This window comes from Elephas maximus, chromosome 27 (genome assembly GCF_024166365.1).
Source record: "Elephas maximus indicus isolate mEleMax1 chromosome 27, mEleMax1 primary haplotype, whole genome shotgun sequence".
Classification (NCBI taxonomy): Eukaryota; Metazoa; Chordata; class Mammalia; order Proboscidea; family Elephantidae; genus Elephas; species Elephas maximus.
The window spans coordinates 15,553,754-15,576,347 of NC_064845.1; the positions used below are offsets into that span (position 1 = coordinate 15,553,754).

The window sequence follows — 22,594 nt, forward strand, 5'->3', positions numbered from 1 at the left end:
ACCCCAAAAATCAACATGTTAGTTTGGTTTCAAACCAAGATGTGCTCCACTTCCCTAATGGAAGGTTTACCATGCAAAGTCCCTACTTTGGGGCATGAAATTAGGGAGCACTTCACAGAAGCTTGCTAGAAATGCTAAAATGATACATGGATTGGGAAGAGGTAGTTTCTAAGGTCCCAAGGCCTTGTATCTGCAAGATTGTTGTTTGAACTGTGGATGCCACCTCTTGTCATTCATCCAGACCTCTTTGATCTAGAATTTATAATCCTTTAACAAAGATTGGGCTGAAGGTTGCCATTATGTCTATGCAAAAAAAAAAAAAAAAAAAACTTTTTTTTAAGGAACTAACCCATTGAAACCCATTGCGGTCAACTCATAGGGACCCTATAGGACAGAGTAGAACTACCCTGTCCTATAGGGCTTCCAAGAAGTGGCTGGCAAATTCAAACTGCCATCCTTTCAGTTAGCAGCCATAACTCTTAACTGTTTTCTCACCAGAGCTCATTTAAGGAATTATGTGGAGCTAATTTATTTATTAATTGAATCAACTCAGCAGCAGTGGGTTTGGGTTTGATTTTTATTTATTGGGAGACTAGCAGAATATCTCTTGAAAGCTTATTTTTATTGGCTTGATTTGAAAGTAATAAGACCACATTAGATGCATTCTGTCATTCCAAAGACCCCTAATTCCTACTGACCTTTGTTCTAAATTAGCCCCAATTCATAAGGTTTTACCTACCCGATTATACAGCATTAAGATTCTTTTAAAGTAGTCTCTGATGGTAAATTTTGAATTCTGGGAGATACTCTAATGAAAATTCCATTTACTACTCAACTCCCAGAAGTGACCTAGTTTAGACTGAATATACTTTACAGAGGACGTAATGCATTATTAGCAATTGACTTAAACGAGAGGAGAATCAAGTCTATTAACCCATGTTTCTGTGTCCTGTATGTCTTCCTCATGATCAAGAAATTCACTAGCCTCTTTTCCCTACTAGCAAGATCATAGAGGATGTTTGGGGCCAGATTCAGCTATGGCTTTCTTTCAAAGAAGAAATCATATAGCAGAAAGCTGGATTTCTCAGCCTCCGTACCTTCATCTCAGAGTAGAATTCTTTCTAAATCAGTTGCCTCCATCATAAAATCAGAAGGGAGATTTTCTAGAGTGGTTATTTGGGCTCATTTAATATAATGACAAAACGTCTTAGAAAAAGACAAAAGATTTTTTCAAATGAAAGAGTTTTTTCATGAGTGGCCAAAGGTGAGAAAGGCTAAGCTTCATGTATTGTTTATTCAGCCCTATAATGTATAAAATATTTCTATCCCATACTTGGAATGTGAATGGAGAGAATCTTCTTTGCCTGTTTTTGCCCTGAAGACAGTGAAAATCTTTTGGAGATGTTTTCTTGTTGCCTTGAGCCATTTTTCGATGGATCTTTTATAGGAAGAATATTGACACTGTCCCAAAACAAACCTTTTTTTTTTAAACGAAGACTCAAAGCTTTTATAACAGCGTCCCAAATACTGAACTAAGAGTATAACACTTGGCTCCTTATAAAACTTATTAGTGCACTTTCTCAAACCACTAAGAAATGGATCCAGTTCTTGTCAGAGAAGAATGTCTGACGCTGGTTTATAAAAGCAAGGTCTCTGGCCACTAAATCGTCAGTGAAATGTACTATGTCCTTATTCATTCCCTGGGACATTGCTCTTGTCGGTTCACTTCTAAAAGGATTTTCCTTTTTATAAGTTGACTATTCCAAATGTGTTTTATTCCAATTCACTTCCAGGTGTTCATTTTGGTGACTTTTTAAAATGAAGGGACTCAGCATCTTTACACACTCCAACAAGGTGGTTCCTCACATTGTGTCAAATAGGATTTCATTGTAGCTTAGGGGAGGCCAGAATCTTAAAAGGAATTTGGTCCATGAAGTATCAAGAAAAGTCATTGGAGGTAGGCCATGTAAACATGGTGCTATGAATAGCAGAGGTAGCCATCTCAACTCTTTATTAGAAATAAGCAAAGTATAAATTACTTAACATAATTCATGCTATCAAAAAGTATGAACCATTTTGGAATAATGCGTGTTAGTTATCCTTGCATCTTGGCGTGCTCTCTCCTTCAGGTGGTTAGACCCTTCAGTATGCGCCACCCCTGAAATAGGGGTCAGCATTAGCACAGGAGTGAGGTAAGAGTCTCCCCAGTTTTAGATACAGTAAACATCTCCTATCTTTATCACAACAGGCAACATTCTCATTGGATGTCTTGGGCTTTGGTATTTACACCATTAGGGAAACTTTGCCTCCTCTAGAAGGAGGTAAGCTACTCTCCATCTGTGACATGCCTCTTCTTGCCAGGGATCTCTAGGTTTCTTTTGCCCTCTAGGCAAAGATAACCCTTGAAGGGTGGATTGGACAAAGGGCAGTGGAGGAAGTTGAGGACCGTTCACAGGGAAGGTTCTTTTTTACTTTTGTGGCCTGCCCTGACATTCATGCTTTGGCAAGATTTGGCCACCCTGCATAACCCAGGAAACACTGCTAACATCTCCAACAGCTGCTCCATGCATGATTCCGTTAATCTTAAAATAATATATCAACATCATTCAAATGAACAGACTCAAGTTTTTAAAGTATGCAGAACCCGAATATAATCTGACAGGTTGTCTGCTAGAACTTGAACAGTGGAAACCATAAGGGATTCGCACATATGCCCCAAATCCAGTCCATTAACCTCTGTAATTGCTGGCATTTTCCATTTTATGCTGCTTTGCCCAATATAAAATCCTACCTTTGATCTTTTCATTATAAGGAAGAGCTCTCAAGTGTATCTGAGTGAGGAATATGCAACTGTGTGTACGTATATGATCAAGGCCAAGGAAAATCAAACAGGATATCAAAATTTGGACTTAATCAAGTCAACTGGTATTTCAGTTCCACTATCTTATCTACCAAAGTTAGAGATCCCCTTCAAGCTTTAATATAGAGTATCCTTTAAATCTTGTTTTTCGTTGTTACTCTACCAAAAAGCAGATAAAACAAAGGTTTGTTGAGGGGCAGGTGGGAGGTGACTATTTATAATATTATAATTATCTTAAACATTTAAATAATACAGTAAAGTTCCCTTCCATTTACAGCATTTAAATAGTTAAGTAAATAAGATTTGGACCCTGACTTCCTGGATCCAGGCTGTGTTCAAGCATGTACTTCCCATGTGATTTTGGGGGCAAGTGATTTAACTTCTCTAAAGCTTAGTTTTTTATCCCCTACACTAGAGATATTAACAATACCTATCTTAGAAGTTTGTGAGGAAGAGAGAAGTGTATGAAATATATCCACAACACTTTGCAAGGTGCACTCACCATAAATGCTCCCTGCCGTTATTAATTCCTACCATACAGAAGTACAGTTGCCAAAACTCGAAGACCATGTCCAGAAAGATTCTAGCATAGCACGCCATCAATAATGTTGTATAAGTCTCCCAAGCTGGCAACAAATAGTGCCGTCAGAAACCTTTACCAGCCCTCTCCAGGGTGGCCTGTACCATGTGCTCGCATCTGTCTAAAAATGCCTTAAGAAAGGAAAAAGCATATTGAACATGTAAAATGTATGTCTAGTGTACACTGGAGAAAAAGAGTATTGTGTTAATGATGATTGTCGCATAACATGATGAATGTAATTAATGTCACTGAACTGTACATGTGAAAAATGTTGAAATGGCATATGTTTTGATTTATACCTATTTTTTTTTTAGCTCACACACGCACACACACACACTCACACACAAAATCCCTATTTTTTTTTAAAAAAAAAAAAAGAATGTTGTAAAGGAAAAAGCCACCTTCAATGAGTTAAGGGAAAACTTTGGTAGAGAACCTAGAATTTTCCAGTCCCCAAAGCAGTGTTGTTTGAAGGGCCGTCTAAGCTGGTCACGGCCATTTCAAGGGTCAAAAACAAGAACTGAACTAAATCTCTAAAGACAGTTAATGTATCCATTTAGTTATTAAGTCATTAATTTATAAAGTGTCACAAGCGTCCACCTCTTTTATTTCCCAGTGTAAAGGAGCAAAGTTCTTCATGGCTTAACTTAGCAATATAATTATGGGACTCTGTGAAATGAAATAATGTAATATATTTCTATTATTCGATGTTTAGAAAAAAATAAAAGCAAGCATTAGATTCCCCCATGAGCCTCTTTTCCCGGGATAAATGCCAAAAGATATTGAATCTCTAGTTTTATGACATCCTTTCAGCACAGACTTAGAATTCTTCATAGTCACGTTGGTCCAATGTCTTATATTTCAATACCAAACCAAACTCACTGCCATCGAGTTGATTCTGACTCATAGCAACCCTGTAGGACGGAGCAGAACTGCCTCATAGAGTTTCCAAGGAGCACCTGGTAGATTTGAACTGCCAACCTCTTGGTTAGCAGCCATAGCACTTAACCACTGTGCCACCAGGGTTTCCTATATTTCAATATGTAGAGCTAAACCAAAAAAACAAACCTGTTACCATCAAGTCGATTTGCACTTATGGTGACCCTATAGACAGAGTAGAACTGCCCCGTAAGGTTTCCAGGGCGCAGCTGATGGATTTGAACTGCCAACCTTTTGGTTCAGCACTGCACCACCAGGGTCCCATGTGAGCTAGAGGTCCAAAGCAATTCATCTCATTCTCAGGTGGACACAGAATTCTGGAGACATTTATTTCTAGAAAATATGAAACTGGTATCCTGGGTCTTTCTTTTTCATATAGGGTTTCTTTAGAAGAACCATTCAGAAAAATCTCCATCCGTCCTATTCCTGTAAATATGAAGGAAAATGTGTCATAGACAAAGTTACGAGAAACCAGTGCCAGGAATGTCGCTTTAAAAAATGCATCTATGTTGGCATGGCAACAGATTGTAAGTAGAGCTTCTTCATTTGCTTCTTATTCAAGGAATGTTGATTGGGGAAGGGTTTGGTTCAAAGAAATCAACCTGGCAGAAAAGAAAGCAGCAGCTCGTGTGGGCAGAGGGGAGATATCTTGCTTTCCCACAGACCCCGCATTCCCCACATCTAGCCTTGCCCCACAAGGGAGGTGGGAGCCGTTGCTGGGTGGTTTTCACCCTGTAAAACTCTTTTCCTTCCCCTCTTTTGCCAACTCCTAATCCTCAAGGTCCAGATGATGGGTGTGGGAAAGCAGTGAAATTATCCCTGTCACGTTTGCAGGGGCTAATAGTTAGCAACACTCTGCGTCAGAAATTACAAATGGGCAGTGTTGTCCATTCGCCTTGATAAGGTATAATTTCTACACATAGCATTCGTGCAGTGAGAGCCTCATGGGCTAGTCTTAATATTTTTCAAAAGCAGAGACAGGAATCTATTTTATGGACATTTTTGGCAGAAAACATCGCATTCAGAAACTTCTAAAGAATGTGAAGTTGAGTGCTAGTGTGTGAGTCATCCTGCAGTTGGTTGTTTGTGGTATTTTTAGCCACAAAGACATTTGAGCTGAAGTAGTCCTACCCAGTTTCCAAAGTGCCATAGCATATGGTGGTGAGATTAACCCTTGGGGTCTCTTCTCCCCCACACTGTGTGAAGGGATTTACACCAGTCACTTTAATTAATCTAATAATAAAAATAATCATCGCGACATTCAGAATGTGTGGCTACCCTTTTGTCAGACATGAATGATTTCTACTGGCAAGGATTTTTAACACATCAATGAGGGGTTCCAACTTTTAGTTAAAAAAGAAGAAAGGAAGGAAAAAAGAAAAGGAAGGAAGGAAGGAGGAAGGGGGAAAGAGAAATGAAGATTTTTCCTCATAAAAGAGGAAATAGTGGTAGCTTACTCTCGTGTGGTAAATAGGATACTCCACTAGAACAGAGAATCTGTGGAATATTCTGGCTTTCCCATTTTAAAAAGTCAGAATGGGAGTCTTAAGGAAGGAGGAGGGGTTGTATTAGGGTGCTACGCTGAGAGATGAGTTCATCCCCACCTCTGACTGATACATTCTTTGTTTATATCTCGTATAAGATATAATGGGCTTATAAGGCTATGTGAAAAATGTTTGGATATAAAGGAGACCATGACCCTATAACGAACTGTTAATATTGGATATCCATTTTGTCATTTTCTTGAGACGTTGAACAAATGCGTGTTTCTGAGGATAAAATATTTGGAGTGTTAATCCAATTGGGTACACTTTACTTACTTGCAAGGGGTTATAAGAGCTTAGGTTTTGTCATCAGAAAACTTCCGTTGAACTCCCAGGTCTGCCACTCCTAGCTGTGTGACTATCTGAATTCCCTGAAGTTATAACCTACCCCATAGGGTTGTTTTCAGGATTAAATTAGATAATACATGTCAAGTACAAGAACAGCTGGCACCCTTTTGAAAAATGGGAGCAGTGAGTACTATTATCCATTCCTACTCCCCTTTAGTAAATGAATCAGAATGACTTATCAGAGCTTCTTCATATCTTCCACATTTGTAAATGCTCACATGACTTTGACTATCCAGTCAAATCTAGACTTTCTGGGTTTTCATTCTCTTTGTGGATTAACTGGGCACCTTGATACTCTTCTTCCTGCTATGTCTACTATTTTTCTTGTCCTACCGGGTGACATCTTCATCCGAACATGGCCCTAGGACATCATGACTCCAGGTGGGGTGGTAAAACTTGAGTCAGGAGTTCTGGGTCTTTCCTTGGCTCTGCCATGAATTTACTGTGTGATCTGGGGCATGTCACAACTTCTCTGGAGCAATTTCCTCCTCTGTGAAATGAGGGAGTTGGACGAAATAATAGCTAAGGTTCATTCCAGTTCTAAAATACTACAAGCCTGTGGTATAAAACATGAGCCTTTCCATTCCGTTGATAGTTATTAAGAGTCCGGTGAAATGGTTTATGTTGGAAATTAATCACAGAAGGTTTCTTGCTACCTGCCCTTCTTATTTCCCTTTTGCATAAATGATACAAGTCCTGGCTGCATTTATTGAGCACTTATGGTATAACAGGTACCAACCCACCAAACCAAACCCACTGCCGTCGAGTCGATTCCGACTCATAGTGACCCTATAGGACGGAGTAGAACTGCACCATAGATTTTCCAACGAGCACCTGGCTGATTCAAACTGCCGACCTCTTGGTTAGCAGCCATAGCATTTAACCACTACACCACCAGGGTTTCCATAACAGGTACAGCATATACATTATCACATTGAATACCCTGTGAAGTGAGGATTATTGCTCTCATTTTATACATGAATAAATAGAAGCTCAGAGAGCCTAAGTAACTTGCCAGATGTCACACCGTTAGAATTTGGTAGTGTCAGGACTCAAACTCAAGTCCTTCTAGATTCCAGAGCCTGGGCTCTTTGACCCCCAACTGAGGGTTGACTAGGTAGAAAGAAACTCAAAGTGAGTAGCTGTGAGACCTTTGATAGACCCAGTCACATTCCTATTAACCCTTAAGGGAGCCATGAAGAGTTGAGGTCCTTTTTCCTTAGAGGAGGGGATCCTGAGCCTTCCATTTATCACATCAGAACTTTTCTTTAACTTGACGTTCTCTTTTGGGGGGAAAAAATTACTATCGAATTGACTCCAACTCATGGCAACCCCACGTGTGTCAAAAGTGAATTGTGCTCCATAGGGTTTTCAATGGTGAATTTTTCAGAAATTGATTGCCAGGCTACCCGATTTGCCTCTGGGTGGACTCGAACCTCCAACCTTTCAGTTAGCAGCTGAGCGTGTAAACCATCTGCATCACCCAGGAACTCTAAAGTTCTCCTTACTGGGAGTTATTTTGGGGAAGGAAGCGAGGAGCAGAATCCCTAAGCATGAACTCAGATGACTAACTAGACATATCCATCTGTTCTCTTGTGGGTAGTGTTGGGTTTTACCTCTCTCTGCTTCCCTCTGATTTAGGGTCACCTTGTTTTGAAGTTGAGGGGCCCAATGTCCAAGTTTGCTCAGGGCTTTGTTTTGAAAAACTAGCTAGACCTTGAGAATTCAATACCAGGGCTCCATGTTGGGAAATAGCTGGTCAAGGGCAACCGAAGTCCAAGTGTGGTTCCACCTCTGCAGGACCCACTGAGCCGTCCGTGTTGCAGTGGGCCCACCCCTGAGGCTCCATAAGCAGGGGGAGTATTTGTGTGTTTTGTCTCACACTTCTCCCCCTCCCAGTGGTGCTGGATGACAGCAAGCGACTGGCAAAGAGGAAACTGATAGAGGAGAACCGGGAGAAGAGGCGGCGGGAAGAGCTGCAGAAATCCATGGGGCAAAAACCAGAACCCACGGACGAGGAATGGGAGCTCATCAAAACAGTCACCGAAGCCCACGTGGCCACCAATGCCCAAGGCAGCCACTGGAAACAGAAGCGAAAATTCCTGGTAAGACTTCTTCGCACAGCTGAATGTTGGCTGCACGCCGGGCATTATCTAACTCAATCCCTTAGTCCTCATAACAATCCTGGGTTGCTGGGATTACTGCTCCTATTTTATGGAGAAGGAAACTGAGGGTCTGAGAGAACAAGTAACTTGCAGAGCCAGGATTTGAAGCCAGCTCTTTATGAGAACAAAGGCCACTTCCTCTCCTACCTGATTGATTGAATTCTTAAGCAATTTCGTGGGCAACATGAACTCAATGTGCTTTTGCTCTTTACAAGGCCAGCTCTGAAAGAGCTAATTAGTGACATTCTTTATCTGCCAACTTTTCCTTTTTAATACCCATTTCTTCCCTCAGTTGCCAAGTATACTCACACTTATTCTCCCAAACTCCCTCATAAATATCCCCTTTAAAACAATTCCTAAAATGAAGTGTCCTCAAATGTATCTTTATGTCAATAGGACAATAAAAAAAAAATTTTTTTTTTTTTTTTTGGCTTAAACTAAATGAATGTGGGTTCAGGGAGCCCTCACATCAGATATTCTCTGGGTCCATTTATATCTGTAGGTTACGTTAGAGTACCACCCTATCTTAGTTATCTAGTGCTGCTATAACAGAAATACCACAAGTGGATGGCTTTAACAAAGAGAAGTTATTTTCTCACAGTCAAGTAGGCTAAAAGTCCAAATTCAGGGTGTCAGCCCTAGGGGAAGGCTTTCTCTCCCTGTCGGCCTTCTCATCAACCTTCCCCCAGGCTAGGAGCCTTTCTGCGCAGGGACCCCGGGTCCAAAGGATGTGCTCTGCTCCTGGCACTGCTTTCTTGGTGGTATGAAGTCCCCTGTCTCTCTGCTCACCTCTCGCTTATGTCTCTCAAGACACAATCTAATCTTGTAGATAGAGTCCTGCTTCACTAACATAACTGCTGCCCATCCTCCCTCATTAACATCATAGAGGCAGGATTTACAACATTTAGGAAAATCACACAATACCAGGAATGATGGCCTGGCCAAATTGATACACACACTTTTAGGGGGGGACAGAATTCAATCCATGACACTCCCCATCAGAACAAGAGGATACTAAAAAACCCAAACCCACTGTCGTCGAGTAGATTCCGACTCATAGTGACCCTATAGGACAGAGTAGAACTGCCCCATAGAGTGTCCAAGGAGTGCCTGGCAGATTTGAACTGCCAACCTCTTGGTTAGCAGCTGTAAAACTTAACCACTACGCCACCAGGGTTTCCGGATACGGTAGTATTATTATCTTTGTAACTCAACATCGACATCGTAAAGGATAGTTTTTTTCAGTTGTTAAAGACACATAACAACAACCTTAAAGGAAATTTTGGGGAGAGGGGATTTTACCCATAATCCACCTGCTCGCAAAAAACTTTTTTCACTATCACAATGAAGTGGATTCTGACCCACTTTGTGGATGGCCTTCTCTAACAATGATGTCAGCAGACACTTATATGGCCATTACCATGTGCCAGGTACTATTCAAAGTGCTTTACATATACTTGCTCCCTATACTAACCCTGTAGGTAGATGCTGTTAATATTTCCAATTTATAGATAAGGGAATGAGGCAGAGAAGTTAAGTCAACTTGCCCAAGCTCCTGGAGCCAGTTAATGGTGGGGGGGGGCAGCCCAGCTCCAAGTTCTGTGCTCTTAACCACTAAAAACCAAAAAATCAAACCCATTGCCCTCGAGTCAATTCCAACTCATAGTGACCCTATAAGACACAGTAGAGCTCTCCATAGAGTTTCCAAGGAGCGCCTGGTGGATTCGAACTGCCAACCTTTTGGTTAGCAGCCGTAACACTTAACCACTACACCACCAGGGTTTCCTCTTAACCCCTACACTATGCAAATTCACCACCTGTACAAACCCAAAATGCCTCCCTCCATGAGACACAAGCTATTTTGGTGAGAGGGGCAGCCTTTTAGGGTCTCCCACCCTGGAATATCTGCCGGGAAACTGAAAAACAATCATTCTGGATACAGCAGTTGTAACCCAATATATTTTTGGTACAGCGAGATAAGAATCCTTCCTAACCCCAAGGCTAAGGCTGTCCTTTCCCCAAAAGCGTCAGCCATAAACAGACATTGTGGAAACCACGTCCCGTCCTGGCACTGCTCTCTGATTTCCCATTAGTGACCAAGCTGAATTCCGCGGAAGGTGGAAGATTCCGGGCACATCCTGGACTCCTCCTAGGGAATGTTACACTTTGATTTTCTTTGCTCTCCCCAAAAGAATGGATACTAGTGTTAACAAAACCAGTTTCCATGGCCACTACGGTGCTTCTGCCCAGACTCTAAAGATTTGTTCTTTTATTTAAAAAACATTTATTCAACAGCTACTCTGTGCTAAAAAAAAAAAAAAGGAAGTGAACAATTCAGCCATGGTCCCTGGAGCTTACATTCTGGCAGTAGAAGACAATAAGGGATGGATGATCAAGATAAATGTAGGTAGTAGTTTACAGTGAAGGGAATAATGAGTGTTATGGGACAGAACTGTGAATTGAGGGTAGGAGAGAGACGTCACTTCTCTAAACAGGGTGGTCAGGGAAGGCCTCTCTGAGGAGGTGACGTTCGAGCTGAGCCCTAAAGCTGAGAAATGGATTCTGTAAGGCAAAACATAACGAAACCTCTTCATACTTCATGGTCTCTTCAGCAAACATTGCACAGTATCTAGTCATTAGAAACAGCCTTGAGGTCCACACCTTTAACCCCAAGGCTTCTAATGATTTTCATTGGTCTGATCAACTGTAGGAAGAACCAAAGAAGTCATAGTACAGAATGGTTTGTCGCCATTTTTCTCAGGGTCATGAGGTTATCCATTCACAAGAGACCTTTCTCCTGGAAGCTGATATTTACAGAGCAGCTATTTACCTGCCAATCCCTGCTCTCCTCCCCCGTGGAACTGAAATTAAATGTATATTTTATAGACCCTTGATTTGTTCAAGAAATTCTCACTCTCGATCCAAATATGAATAACTGCTTCTCCAGGCCATTTTTTCTTAGAAGTCTGTGGAGGAGACCAAAATGCCTCCACTGTCCCATCTGCCTCTACAATGAACTTCATTTCTATCACCCAGTCCCCATCTGTGCCTGGACTCATGTCTGCAGCTCCATGGAGGAAGGACCATGTTCCATTCACCATTGTCACCTCGGTATCTATCCCATATGTGGAAACTTGTGGTAGCTTGTCTTCATGATTGTCACCATCAAATTCTTTCCTCCTGTATACGCACCAATTTTCTCCCATCGAGAGGGAGAGCCTGTTCCTCTATCCCCTTGAATCTGGCCTGGCTTGTGATTCCTATAAACCACGGGTATTGGGGGAAAGAGTGCTTGAGTGACTTTTAAGGCTGGGTTATAAGAAGCCTTGTAGCTTCCACCTGGGTCTTTTGGAGGGGGAAGCTACCTGATCTCCCTGAGGGAGGCCAACTGCCATAAAAATAAAACAATTTTTTAAAAGTCCAGCTACTCTGAGATGGCTATGCTATGAGGAAGCCCAAGGTAGCCCTGTGACAAGGCAATGTCGAAAGAGAAATTGCCAACCAACCCAGGCACCAGAATGCGAATAAAGAAGCCTTCAGATGATCCCAGACTCAATTGCCATTTGATAGCAGCTGCAGGAGAGACCCCAAATGAGAACCACTCGCTTGAACCCATTAATCCCCAGAGCTCCGAGAGATAATAAAAAATTGTTCTAAGTCACTAAGTTTTGGGGTGGTTTGTTACACAGAAGTAGATAACCAGAGAACTCAGTAAATATTTGTTAAACTGAGCATACAACTCCGCGAGCCCATCCCCTGAAATAGTACAGTTAATCCCTGTTGTCTCAGCCAATTTACATACTGACACACAGCCTTTACAGAAGGGTGACACCAATTAAGTATTTATGATCAGGATGAAAATTTTACTTTTTCAGTGGGGAATTATTCCTGCAAGGATATTAAGAATCCAGAGGTATAAGACTGCCTTGCTAAACGGTATCCAGGTATTGAAAGATTTTCATTACTGAATAGGTCTCTACACGTTATGATTTGTGCTGTGAGTCCAAACCAACAGCAACAGGTTTGGTTTTTGTTGTTGTTATTTGTTCGTTTGTTTTATCTGGCCGATACCCCTTTTTTGCTTACAACATTGACATGCATGTTATTTATTTTTAGGTGTCGAGATCCCCTCTTGTTCTGAAAAAGAATTCGGGGAGGCCTATTAATGGTGCCCTGGAAACCCTGGTGGCATAGTGGTTAGGAGCTACGGCTGCTAACCAAAAGGTCAGCCGTTCGAATCTACCAGGTGATCCTTGGAAACTCTCTGGGGCAGTTCTACTCTGTCCTATAGAGACACTATGAATCGGAACCAACTCAACAGCAACGGGTTTGGGTTTTTTGTTTTTTCTGATTTATTAAGGGAGCCCTGGTGGCATAATGGTTAAGAGCTCTGTGGCTAACCAAAAGGCTGGCAGTTTGAATCCACCAGCTGCTCCTTGGAAACACTATGGGGCAGTTCTATTGTGTCTTATAGGGTTGTTTACAAGTCAGAATTGACTCAATGGCAATGGGTTTTTGCTTTTTGGTTACTTTGGGTTAACATATTAACAGTAGTTTATAATACCTCATAAGGAATTAAAAGTATACATTGTCATAGAAGCTGGAAGTATTCATTTATCTGGAATGGATAAGGAGCTTATTCTCCAAAGAGAGCTCCTTCATCATTTTTCACCGTAAGAGCAGAACCCAAGTCAGAAATAGAGACTAGTGGTTTTACCTGGGTGTCAAATCTATCTTTGGGTCTGAAGAAATTAGAGTGATTGACAAATGAGAAACTTTCCCAAAAGCCATGCAGACTTTCATAATAAATCCAAAGCCACTCTTTAGAACTGCTTCCAGAAGCATTTCAATCACAGCATTTACTATTTTCTCCAATTTGCTCAAATCTTTATTGGTACAGAAATGCCCAGTTTAGCCACCAACACATCATGCGTGATGGTGACAGTGATGATGAAAAGTTAATCTGGGCTGAGCCTCTGATGACAAGCAATGGAAAGTAGTGTCTCTCCACCAAGGGGACTCACTTCTATACCTCCCAGCGGTGATGAGACCTTGGGTTTGGCCCAGATCCCATACCAGCAACAAGATTGTCTGTTGGCCAAGTGTTATTATTTCGCTCCCTTAGTTCACATGCAAAGGTGTGGCTTTAGATGGATTTTACATCCAAGTATAAAACGTGACCTTTAGAGCTAGGCCGACCTGCCCTACTCTTCCCCTGGAAGAGCTACAGTTGAATTTCACACATTCACGTTTGGAGTAGCCTCAGAGAAGGCAGATAAGCAGAGGGTCAGGCAGCATGTGTGATTTGGCTATGTGTGCACTGTGTGGACAGGTCATAGGGCAAGCAGAAGTCAAGGACGCACCCAACAGCCAAAATTATTACAATCACATCAGAAGAAGGCAGGTAGAAGTGGTTATGTGTACCACCATTGGAACCAGAGAGCCTGGATTCAATGTCTGCCTCTGTGGCTTCTTAATTGTGTGACGTTTGGTGAGTTATTTTACCTCTCTAAGGCTTAATTTTCTTATGTCCTTACTGGATGCTATAAAAGCGATAGATACAAGAGGCCTAACAGTGCTTGGCATGTCGTTAACAGCCACGTCAGTGGTTTCTACATATACTACCACCACCACCCTCATCATCTTATCCCTGCTTACCGTGGCAAAAGGGTGGACCTGAGTTATGCCCAAAGGCCCAAGGCGTTAACTCACTATCTACCTGGGTCTTATGGCCCATCTTTGCAAAGGTGCAAGGAGACGCCCTATGTGTAAGCAGACACAGGGAGGCACCCCCATTTGGCCCCACCCACTTCGCCTATGCCAAACAGCAGCCTTGTTCAAGCCTAGTCCTTATCTCTGAGCCAGCCACTCTCAAAGAGGTCATCTGGCAACATTTCCCACTCACCTTGAGCAATATTGATGGAACAGTCAAAGCAGAAAGCCAGGTAGTTGTGATTCGTGTAACACCAAGCTCCCCCAGTGCCCGGGGTGATGCACACCTGTTCACACACCGGAATCTCTCTTTTCACACCCCTCTACCCCAGATGAGCCACTATAGGTTCTTTACTGTCCCCCACCCCCATGTCCAGTCCACTGGAAATCCTTGTCTTCAGCCTCCACTATAGGCCTTGAATTCTTCCTCTCCGTCTCCACTGCCACCCGGGAAGTCCAGCCCACTTTACCTCGTGCCCAAACTACTGCTGCAGCCTGCCTGTTTCTTCCTGTGGCTCTCCACACCCCTTTCGCACACCGAAGTCATAAATCTCACCTTGCTGCTCTCCTGTTTAAAGTGCTTCAGTGGACGTCCCATTGATTTTAGAATAAGACCACCTCCTCTCCGTGGCCTACAAGTCCCAGGATTAGGGGACCCTGGCCTGTCTCCGATCCTTCATCTCACATCATCACTGAGAACTAGCCAACAACAACAACAAAAAAAAAACATTCCAACTCGTAACAACCCTATAGGACAGAGTAGAACTGCCCCATAGGGTTTCCAAGGAGTGGCTGGTGGATTTGAACTGCCAGCCTTTTGGTTACAGCTGAGCTCCTAACCACTGCACCACCATGGCTCTGAGAACTAACCACAGGGGCCTCCTGTCCAGCCTCTAGGCTTTGCATTGGCTTTGCCTTCTGCCTAAATGTTCTTCCTCTGGCTCTATGGAAGGCTGCCTCCATGACATTCAACTCTAAGCACATATGTCCTTGCTCAAAGGGGCCTTGACTGTCCACCCCATCTCCTCATCTCCATGTACCCTCACATCACCTCCAGACTTACCACAAACTGAAATAATTCTGTGAATGTATTCTTCTTATTTATTGTCTGCCTTCCCTCACTGATAACGGAAGTTCTTTGAGGATGGACAGACCACTGCCGTAACCTCACCTTCTAGAAATAGGCCTGGCCCATAGTAGTTACTCAATAAATATTGGTTGCATAAAGGTATAAACATGCATAAAAATACATGTATTCACTCACTCAACCAACACAAGTTCTATTTTCCACCAACTTGGCCCAATTTCTTGTACACAGTAGCCAAAGTTACTTAAGGCTTACTCTTCTCCTCTCCAGAAGTTCATATCTCAGAGGTGTACCCATATAACTATAATAAAAAATGATTGTGATAATAGCCAGATGAGTGATACACATGGGTAGCCATGAATATGCAGATGAGGTAGACATCATTTCAAACATAGGTCATCTGGGAAGGCTTGAAGGAAAAGACAGAATTTGAGTTGGGTCTTAAAGAATAGGTGGGATTCAGAATGCAAAGAGATGAGATGTGGAAGTGGGGACTTTGGGGAGAGGAGAAGAGAAGGCAGCAGTGAAATGGAAAAGTGCAAAGCAGGCTGGGGGGAGACCTGAGGAGATCAGCTGGGCTGGCTCAGGCCACCCATTTAGGACAGGCAAGAGGGGGGAGAAGGGAAGTCAGAATCAGTCAGAAGTCCCACCATGAGCAAGTGAAGGCCACGGAAGCAAAAAGCAGACTTTCCCACAGGTCTACACTTGTTAATCTACAAGCCAGAGACTTATTGCGGGTTCGGAGCTTGATCCTGTTTGCACAAACACATGTGTGTATATGAGCAAACATATACCATCTAGGGGATTACAAAGCTATCAGCTGTAATAAGGTATTTAAGAGATTTAATTGACATCAAACATTTGTATCCTTTTTACTTTTTAACATCTTCCAAATATCTTTTAAAATGTTACATTGTCCTTGTAGGTGAAAATCTTTGAGGAAGCTGCAAATAAGGTTACATTGCCCAACCTTAATTTCTTATATTTGATGTTAACTCAGGTCACTGCATATGTGTGTGGAACCTCTAGTGGTGTGGTGGTTAAGAGGTACAGCTGCTAACCAAAAGGTCGGTTCGAATCCACCAGGCACTCCTTGGAAACCCTATGGGGCAGTTCCACTCTGTCCTTTAGGGTTGTTATGAGTTGGAATCCACTTGACAACAATAAGTTTGGGGATTTTTAAGTTATATATATATATATATAATTTTATGCATATATATATATATATGCATAAAATTTGTGTTTTCTAGCATCTGAGATCCATTATGTAATAAATACTAATGATATAGAGTAACCAAAAAACCAAATGCGTTGCCATCAAGTCTATTCCAACTCTTAGCAACCCTGTAGGACAGAGTAGAACTGCCCCATAGAGTTTCCAAGGAGCTGCTGGTGGATTCGAACTGCCGACCTTTTGGTTAGCAGCCGTAGCGCTTTACCACTATTCCATGATATAGAATAGGGGGCTTTTACTTACAGCAATTGTATTTGTCATTAAATATCCAGAGGCTTAAAAGTAAATACTTTTTCTAGCCTGGTATTTATTTTTCAAAAGAAAGACTTGTGAAGTTGTTACATTTGGGGGTTTAAATTTAATTTAAATTGCCCTATTTCCTTGCATAATTTCCCTTGTTTTTTTCAAATATTTTAGAGATGTCGCAGGTGGTGATTCAAATATCCCACACACCCCCGGAGTTAAGGAACACCAGTCTACTTTATAAGTCTCTAAAAAAAAAAAATTTTTTTTTTTTTTAACACCTATTGACATTTCACGGGACACTGAATACCATTTAAATACAATCAAATTAGATCTATTGGTATTCAACGAGGAGATGTTTGGGTTCAACCAGGCCAAAGGCATGTTAATTAAAATATTTTTATTTCTAAGAAAAATTTAACCTACATACATGTGCATGTGTGTATAACACCACATCGTTGTTGCTAGCTGCCAGTGAGTCAGCCCCAACTCATGGCAACCCCACGTACAAGAGAATGAAACTTAGCCCAATCTTGCAGCATTTTCATGATCACTGACATGCTCAAGTCCACTGTTGCAGCCAGTATGTATTTTGAGTGCCTTCCAGCACAATATCAGGCAGTATTCTCTTGTAATCCATGGGGTTTTTATTGGCTAATTTTTGGAAGCAGATTGCCAGGCCTTTCTTCCTAGTCTGTCTGAATGTGGAAGCTCTGTTGACACCTGTCCACCATGGGTGACCCTGCTGGCATTTGGCATACTGGTAGCATACCTTCCAGCATCACAGCAACATGCAAGCCATCACGGTATGACAAACTGACAGATGAATGGTGGATATAACACCCGACCCTTTTAAACATGCGCTCGCATTCGTTTTATCAGTTTAGCATCATAACAGAGCTATAAAGTGGACAAAGCAGGTAAGATGAGCCTCATTTTCAGGGGCAAGAAACTATTATAAAGAACCAACAGGGGTTCTGAAGGACAAGCATAGTAAGTACAGTTCCTATCAGGGAGCAAAAAATAAAAACCAAATCTGTTGCCGTAAGGGTCAATTCTGATTCATGGCGACCCCATGTGTTACAGAGTAGAACTTCCCCATAGGGTTTTCTAGGCCATACTCTTTATGGAAGCAGATCACCAGGTCTTTCTTCCACGGAATTGCTGGGTGGGTTTGAACCACCAACCTTAAGGTTAGCAGCCAATCACAAAGCATTTGCACCACCGGGGCTCCTTCTATCAGAGAGCAGAGATACCCAAAGGAACCGATGTACCTTTTCCCCTTAGTTCAATCTGTGAGGGAGAAAGACTGGGAGATAGAGGAGGTTATTGTTAATTTTTATTATTAATTGATTATTCCATCAATTCCATCTGCATCTGGAAACCCAGCAGAACAGTGGCCTTCCATGGACTTGTCTTGCCAGCTGTTGGCCTAAAACATCCTCACTTATTTTAAAAACATATCAGACACCAAGTGTCTTTCCCATTTCTCACTGCTACTAAAACAAACAATAAAAATAAAGTAAGACGAAATAAAAAGTAAAGAGAAAAACCTGCTGGGTAATCCAAAAAAGGTAAATGCTGCCAGAGTCTGTTAGGTAACCTGTTTAAAAGTCCTCCCCTGAGGCCATAATCACAGCTCTTACCCCGCCCTTGGGGGCCTGGGCTGCTCCTGTGGACCCCGCAAGCTGACAACAAAGAATCATCTTTTGCTTTTCCTCCTGCTAAAAATTAGATACGGAGACTAACTGGGGAAATGTGAGACGAAACAACATAACTGAATTGCTCTGAGCTGGATTTGGCTGCTGTGTTGGGCCAGTGGTTCTCCAAGTGTGTGATCCAGGACCAGCGGAGTCAGCATCGCCTGGGAACTTGTTAGCAATGCACCCATTTAGGCTCCGCCCAGACCTGCTGAATCAGAAACCCAGATGAATCTGACACACAGTGACACTCAGGAACTAATATGTTAGACCAAGGAGCCCTGGTAGTGCAGTGGTTGAGTCTGGCCGCTGACCAGAGGTTGGCAGTTCGAATCCACCAGTTGCTCCTGGGAAACCCTATGGGGGAGTTCTACTCTGTCCTATGAGGTTGCTATGAGTTGGAATCAACTTGATGGCAACAGGTTTGGTGTTGTTTATTTTGTTTTAGTGTTAGACCAAAGTCTTGTCACAGGCAGCGTCCTTACTGCTCAGCAAGTGAAGAATTCAGCCTTGCTTGGCCTACTCAGTGTCACTTCTGCCCCCTCCCACCCGCCCCACCCTTCACACCCTTCACACCCTTCACACCCTATGGCTCTAAGCAAAGCTGGACCCAAGTGACTCTGATGCCTTTGATCACATTCACAACTTCCTGAAAGACAGTTGGAGAGGCAAGCAAGGGGCGTATTACCAAAACTCAAACCCATTGCCAGAGAGTCTATTCAGACACACACCAAAATGGGCAGGGCTCTGGAAATACCATCCCAGAGCCCCTAGAATTGATGTCGCCTGGCGTTAGTTCCCCTCATTTCTGCATTCAGAAGCTGAACCCAAATTCCTGTTCTCTCTGCCTCTGTCTCTCTCTCTCTCGCCAGCAATCCTTTGAGCATTATCACTGGGAGCCTGTTAAAGCAAGAGCCATGACATATATCTCTGCTTGGAGAAATAAATGATATGAGAACTCTATAGTGTATCAACTCATAAGACATGTGCTGCCACATGAGAACTATAAAAAATAAAGATCCCTTCAAGTCTTTGTTTAAATCTTTCTTATTTCTCCTCCTTAGCCCGAAGATATTGGACAAGCACCAATAGTAAATGCCCCAGAAGGTGGAAAGGTTGACTTGGAAGCCTTCAGCCATTTTACAAAAATCATCACACCAGCAATTACCAGAGTGGTGGATTTTGCCAAAAAGTTGCCTATGTTTTGTGAGGTAAGAATTGTTTTTCCTTCTGCATTATTTTTCATTATAGCTCCACCAGTTTCCAGGAATATTGGGTATTATTTATAATTTAATATTAATTAGTAGGGATTTAGTCATATGAGAGCAGTGTCAGTACAAAATGAAAATGCACTCTATTTAATTTTTATTTTCCCATCTTCTCTCTTCAGTCATCATTCATTAGCTGTCCACGTGAGTTCGATCGAGATGCATCCATCCACCTAACTCCAGGCACAGGGAGATAATGGTAGAAATAATCTACTGTGCCCTAGCTACCAGGCTCCATGTTACCCACATTAAATCCAATTCTTAAAACAGATCTGCAGGTAGCTATTAAGCCCATTTTACAGATGGGGAAAATTAAGATCAGAGAGATTCAATTAACTTTTCCAAATATGGCGCCATGGTTTGAGCCATAGTCTTTCAACTACAAAACACTGCTTTCTTTATCCTGGCAAGATGGCCATGTGGTCATTTTTAATCCTCAAGAATAAGTTAAATGGCACCCACAGAGCAACGTTCTCCTTAAATCTTTTTTCTTATAAGCTCGCCCTTTCTTGTCCCATCTTTAGGAAAGCCTTCATACAACAGAGTTTATGCACTTTCCCTTTGGGATACTTCATCTCTAACTTGGGCAGCCCTACTGTGTGGTAGCTAAGGACATGGGCTATGCAGTTAGTTGCATGGACAAGAATCCTAGCTCTGTGACTTAGTAGCTCAGACAAGTGATTCAATGTCTTCAAACCTCAGTTATCTCATCTTTAAAATGGGAATCATAATTGTACCTACCTGTAAGGCTGTTGGGAGAATTAAAATGGCATAATATATATAAAGTGCTTGGCACAGTGCTTGAGTCATAAAAAGTATTCCATAAATTTTAGCTGATAATACTACTATTATTTCATCTTTTACGTTATCATTCTGCCCTAATCTTCCTTTTTTTGAATCAAGTGGGGCCAATTATGTTTTCTGGAGAATTTTTCCCTTTGATAAACCTCATGAGGTTCCAACCTATTGTTCTTCACACCTTCAAGGGGACCCAGAAATATACCAAATGAGAAGGTCACTCACTGCTGAGAGCCTCTTACACAAGCTACCAAGGGCTAAGTGATTCTAGTCTCACCTAGAATGACACTGAGTTTCCTCACCTGGAATGACTCCTGTCTTTGCTTCCTAGCTCATTTGTGTCTTTGAGTTTATAATAAACAGAGCCCAGCTGGAATCAGAGAGCCCCCAGACACTGATGGAACACTTCCCATTGCCTATTTCTGAGCCTCCGCAAACACCATATCCAGGAGGACAGAGCAGTGGGTGGGCTTCAGGATGCTGGGAGAGAACGTCTTCCTTCTTCTAAGCTTCGTTGTGGCGGAGGTCAGAGTACCTGATACAACCAGGAACCATTCATACCCCATACCTCGGAGGAGTCTAGATGAAGGAATCCTGACTATATCTGTATTTGGCATGGAGCTTTTTATGTCCCTGACATGATCTTCTTTTAAAATTACCATTGGTTAGAGTTTTGATGGATATTACAGAAATCATATATTTTCATTGAAGATTTATACAATATGACAAAGATAATCACCCATGGTAACACCACCAAGAGTTAATATTGTTAGCATCTTGGTCCCTACTATAGTCTTTTTTCAAATATATGGATGTGTGTGTACATACTCATACACACATTTACACACACATACATATATGTGTATGTTGGGAGAATTAAATGGGATAATATATGTAAAATGCTTAGCACATAATAAGTATTATTATGTCATAATTAGTATTATTATGGTCATAATGTGAAATATATTAATGTAGTGTTTATCATAGTATACTTTCATTTCTTCTACTTTTTATTGAAGAGTAAACATGTATCATGAAAGTGCAGCTCCATGAATTTTCACAAGCTGAACACACCCACATAATCAACACTGAAATAAAGAAATAGTATATGATCAGTACCCCATTGTAACTAATTTATTACCCTCAACTGTAGAATATATCATTTGAGTATTCTTTTACAAAATGACTTTTAATGACCTCATAATAGTCCAGAGTCTGCCACCACGACCAGTAACCATTAAGTCAGTTCAACTCATGGTCACCCCCAAGCATGTCAGAGTAGAACTGTGCTCCATGGGGTTTTCAATAGCTGTTTTTTTGTTTTTTATTGTACTTTAGATGAAGGTTTACAGGGCAAACTAGTTTCTCATTAAACAATTAATGCACATATTGCTTTGTGACATTGGTTGCCAACCCCATGACATGTCAACACTCTCCCCTTCCAGATCTTGGGTTCCCCATTTCCAGCTTTCCTGTCCCCTCCTGCCCTCTCATCCTTGCCTCTGGGCTGGTGTGCCCATTTAGTTTTGTTTTGCTTTATAGCCCTGTCTAATCTTTGGCTGAAGGGTGAATTTCAGGAGTGACCTCATTACTGAGCTAAAAGGGTGTCTGGGGACCATACTGCCGGGGTTTCTCCAGTCTCTGTTAGACCAGTAAGTCTGTCTTTTTTTTTTTTTTTTTTCATGAGTTAGAATTTTGTTCTACATTTTTCTCCAGCTCTATCTGGGACCCTCTATTGTGGTCCCTGTCAGAGCAGTCAGTGGTGATAGCCAGGCACCACCTAGTTGTGCTGGATTCAGTCTGATGGAGGCTGTAGTAGTTGTGGTCCATTAGTCCTTTGGACTAACCTTTCCCTTGTGTCTTTGATTTTCTTCATTCTCCCTTTCTCCAGAATGAGTGAGACCAGCGGAATATCTTTGACAGCTGCTCACAAGCTTTTAAGACCCCAGACACTACTCACCAAAGTAGAATGTTGAACATTTTCTTTATACAATATTTTATGCCAGTTGAGCTAGATGTTCCCTGAGTAACTGGTTTGTTGTAAGTAGATCACTAGGACTCTCTTCAGCGGTGCCAGTTTTTCAGATAGCAGCCAAGCATGTTAACCATTTTTACC

General features: G+C 41.9%; 1 protein-coding gene across 17 annotated transcripts in view; it reads left to right on the forward strand.

The window, feature by feature from the left end:
* Nucleotides 1–22,594, forward strand: part of THRB (thyroid hormone receptor beta) — a 415,197-nt gene that overhangs the window by 376,751 nt on the left and 15,852 nt on the right. For all 17 annotated transcript variants that reach the window (XM_049871031.1, XM_049871028.1, XM_049871023.1 and 14 more), the window contains 3 exons: nt 4,759–4,906; nt 8,171–8,376; nt 19,477–19,623. In XM_049871031.1, coding sequence (XP_049726988.1) covers nt 4,759–4,906; nt 8,171–8,376; nt 19,477–19,623 — 501 coding nt within the window. The remainder of the gene's footprint in view (nt 1–4,758; nt 4,907–8,170; nt 8,377–19,476; nt 19,624–22,594) is intronic.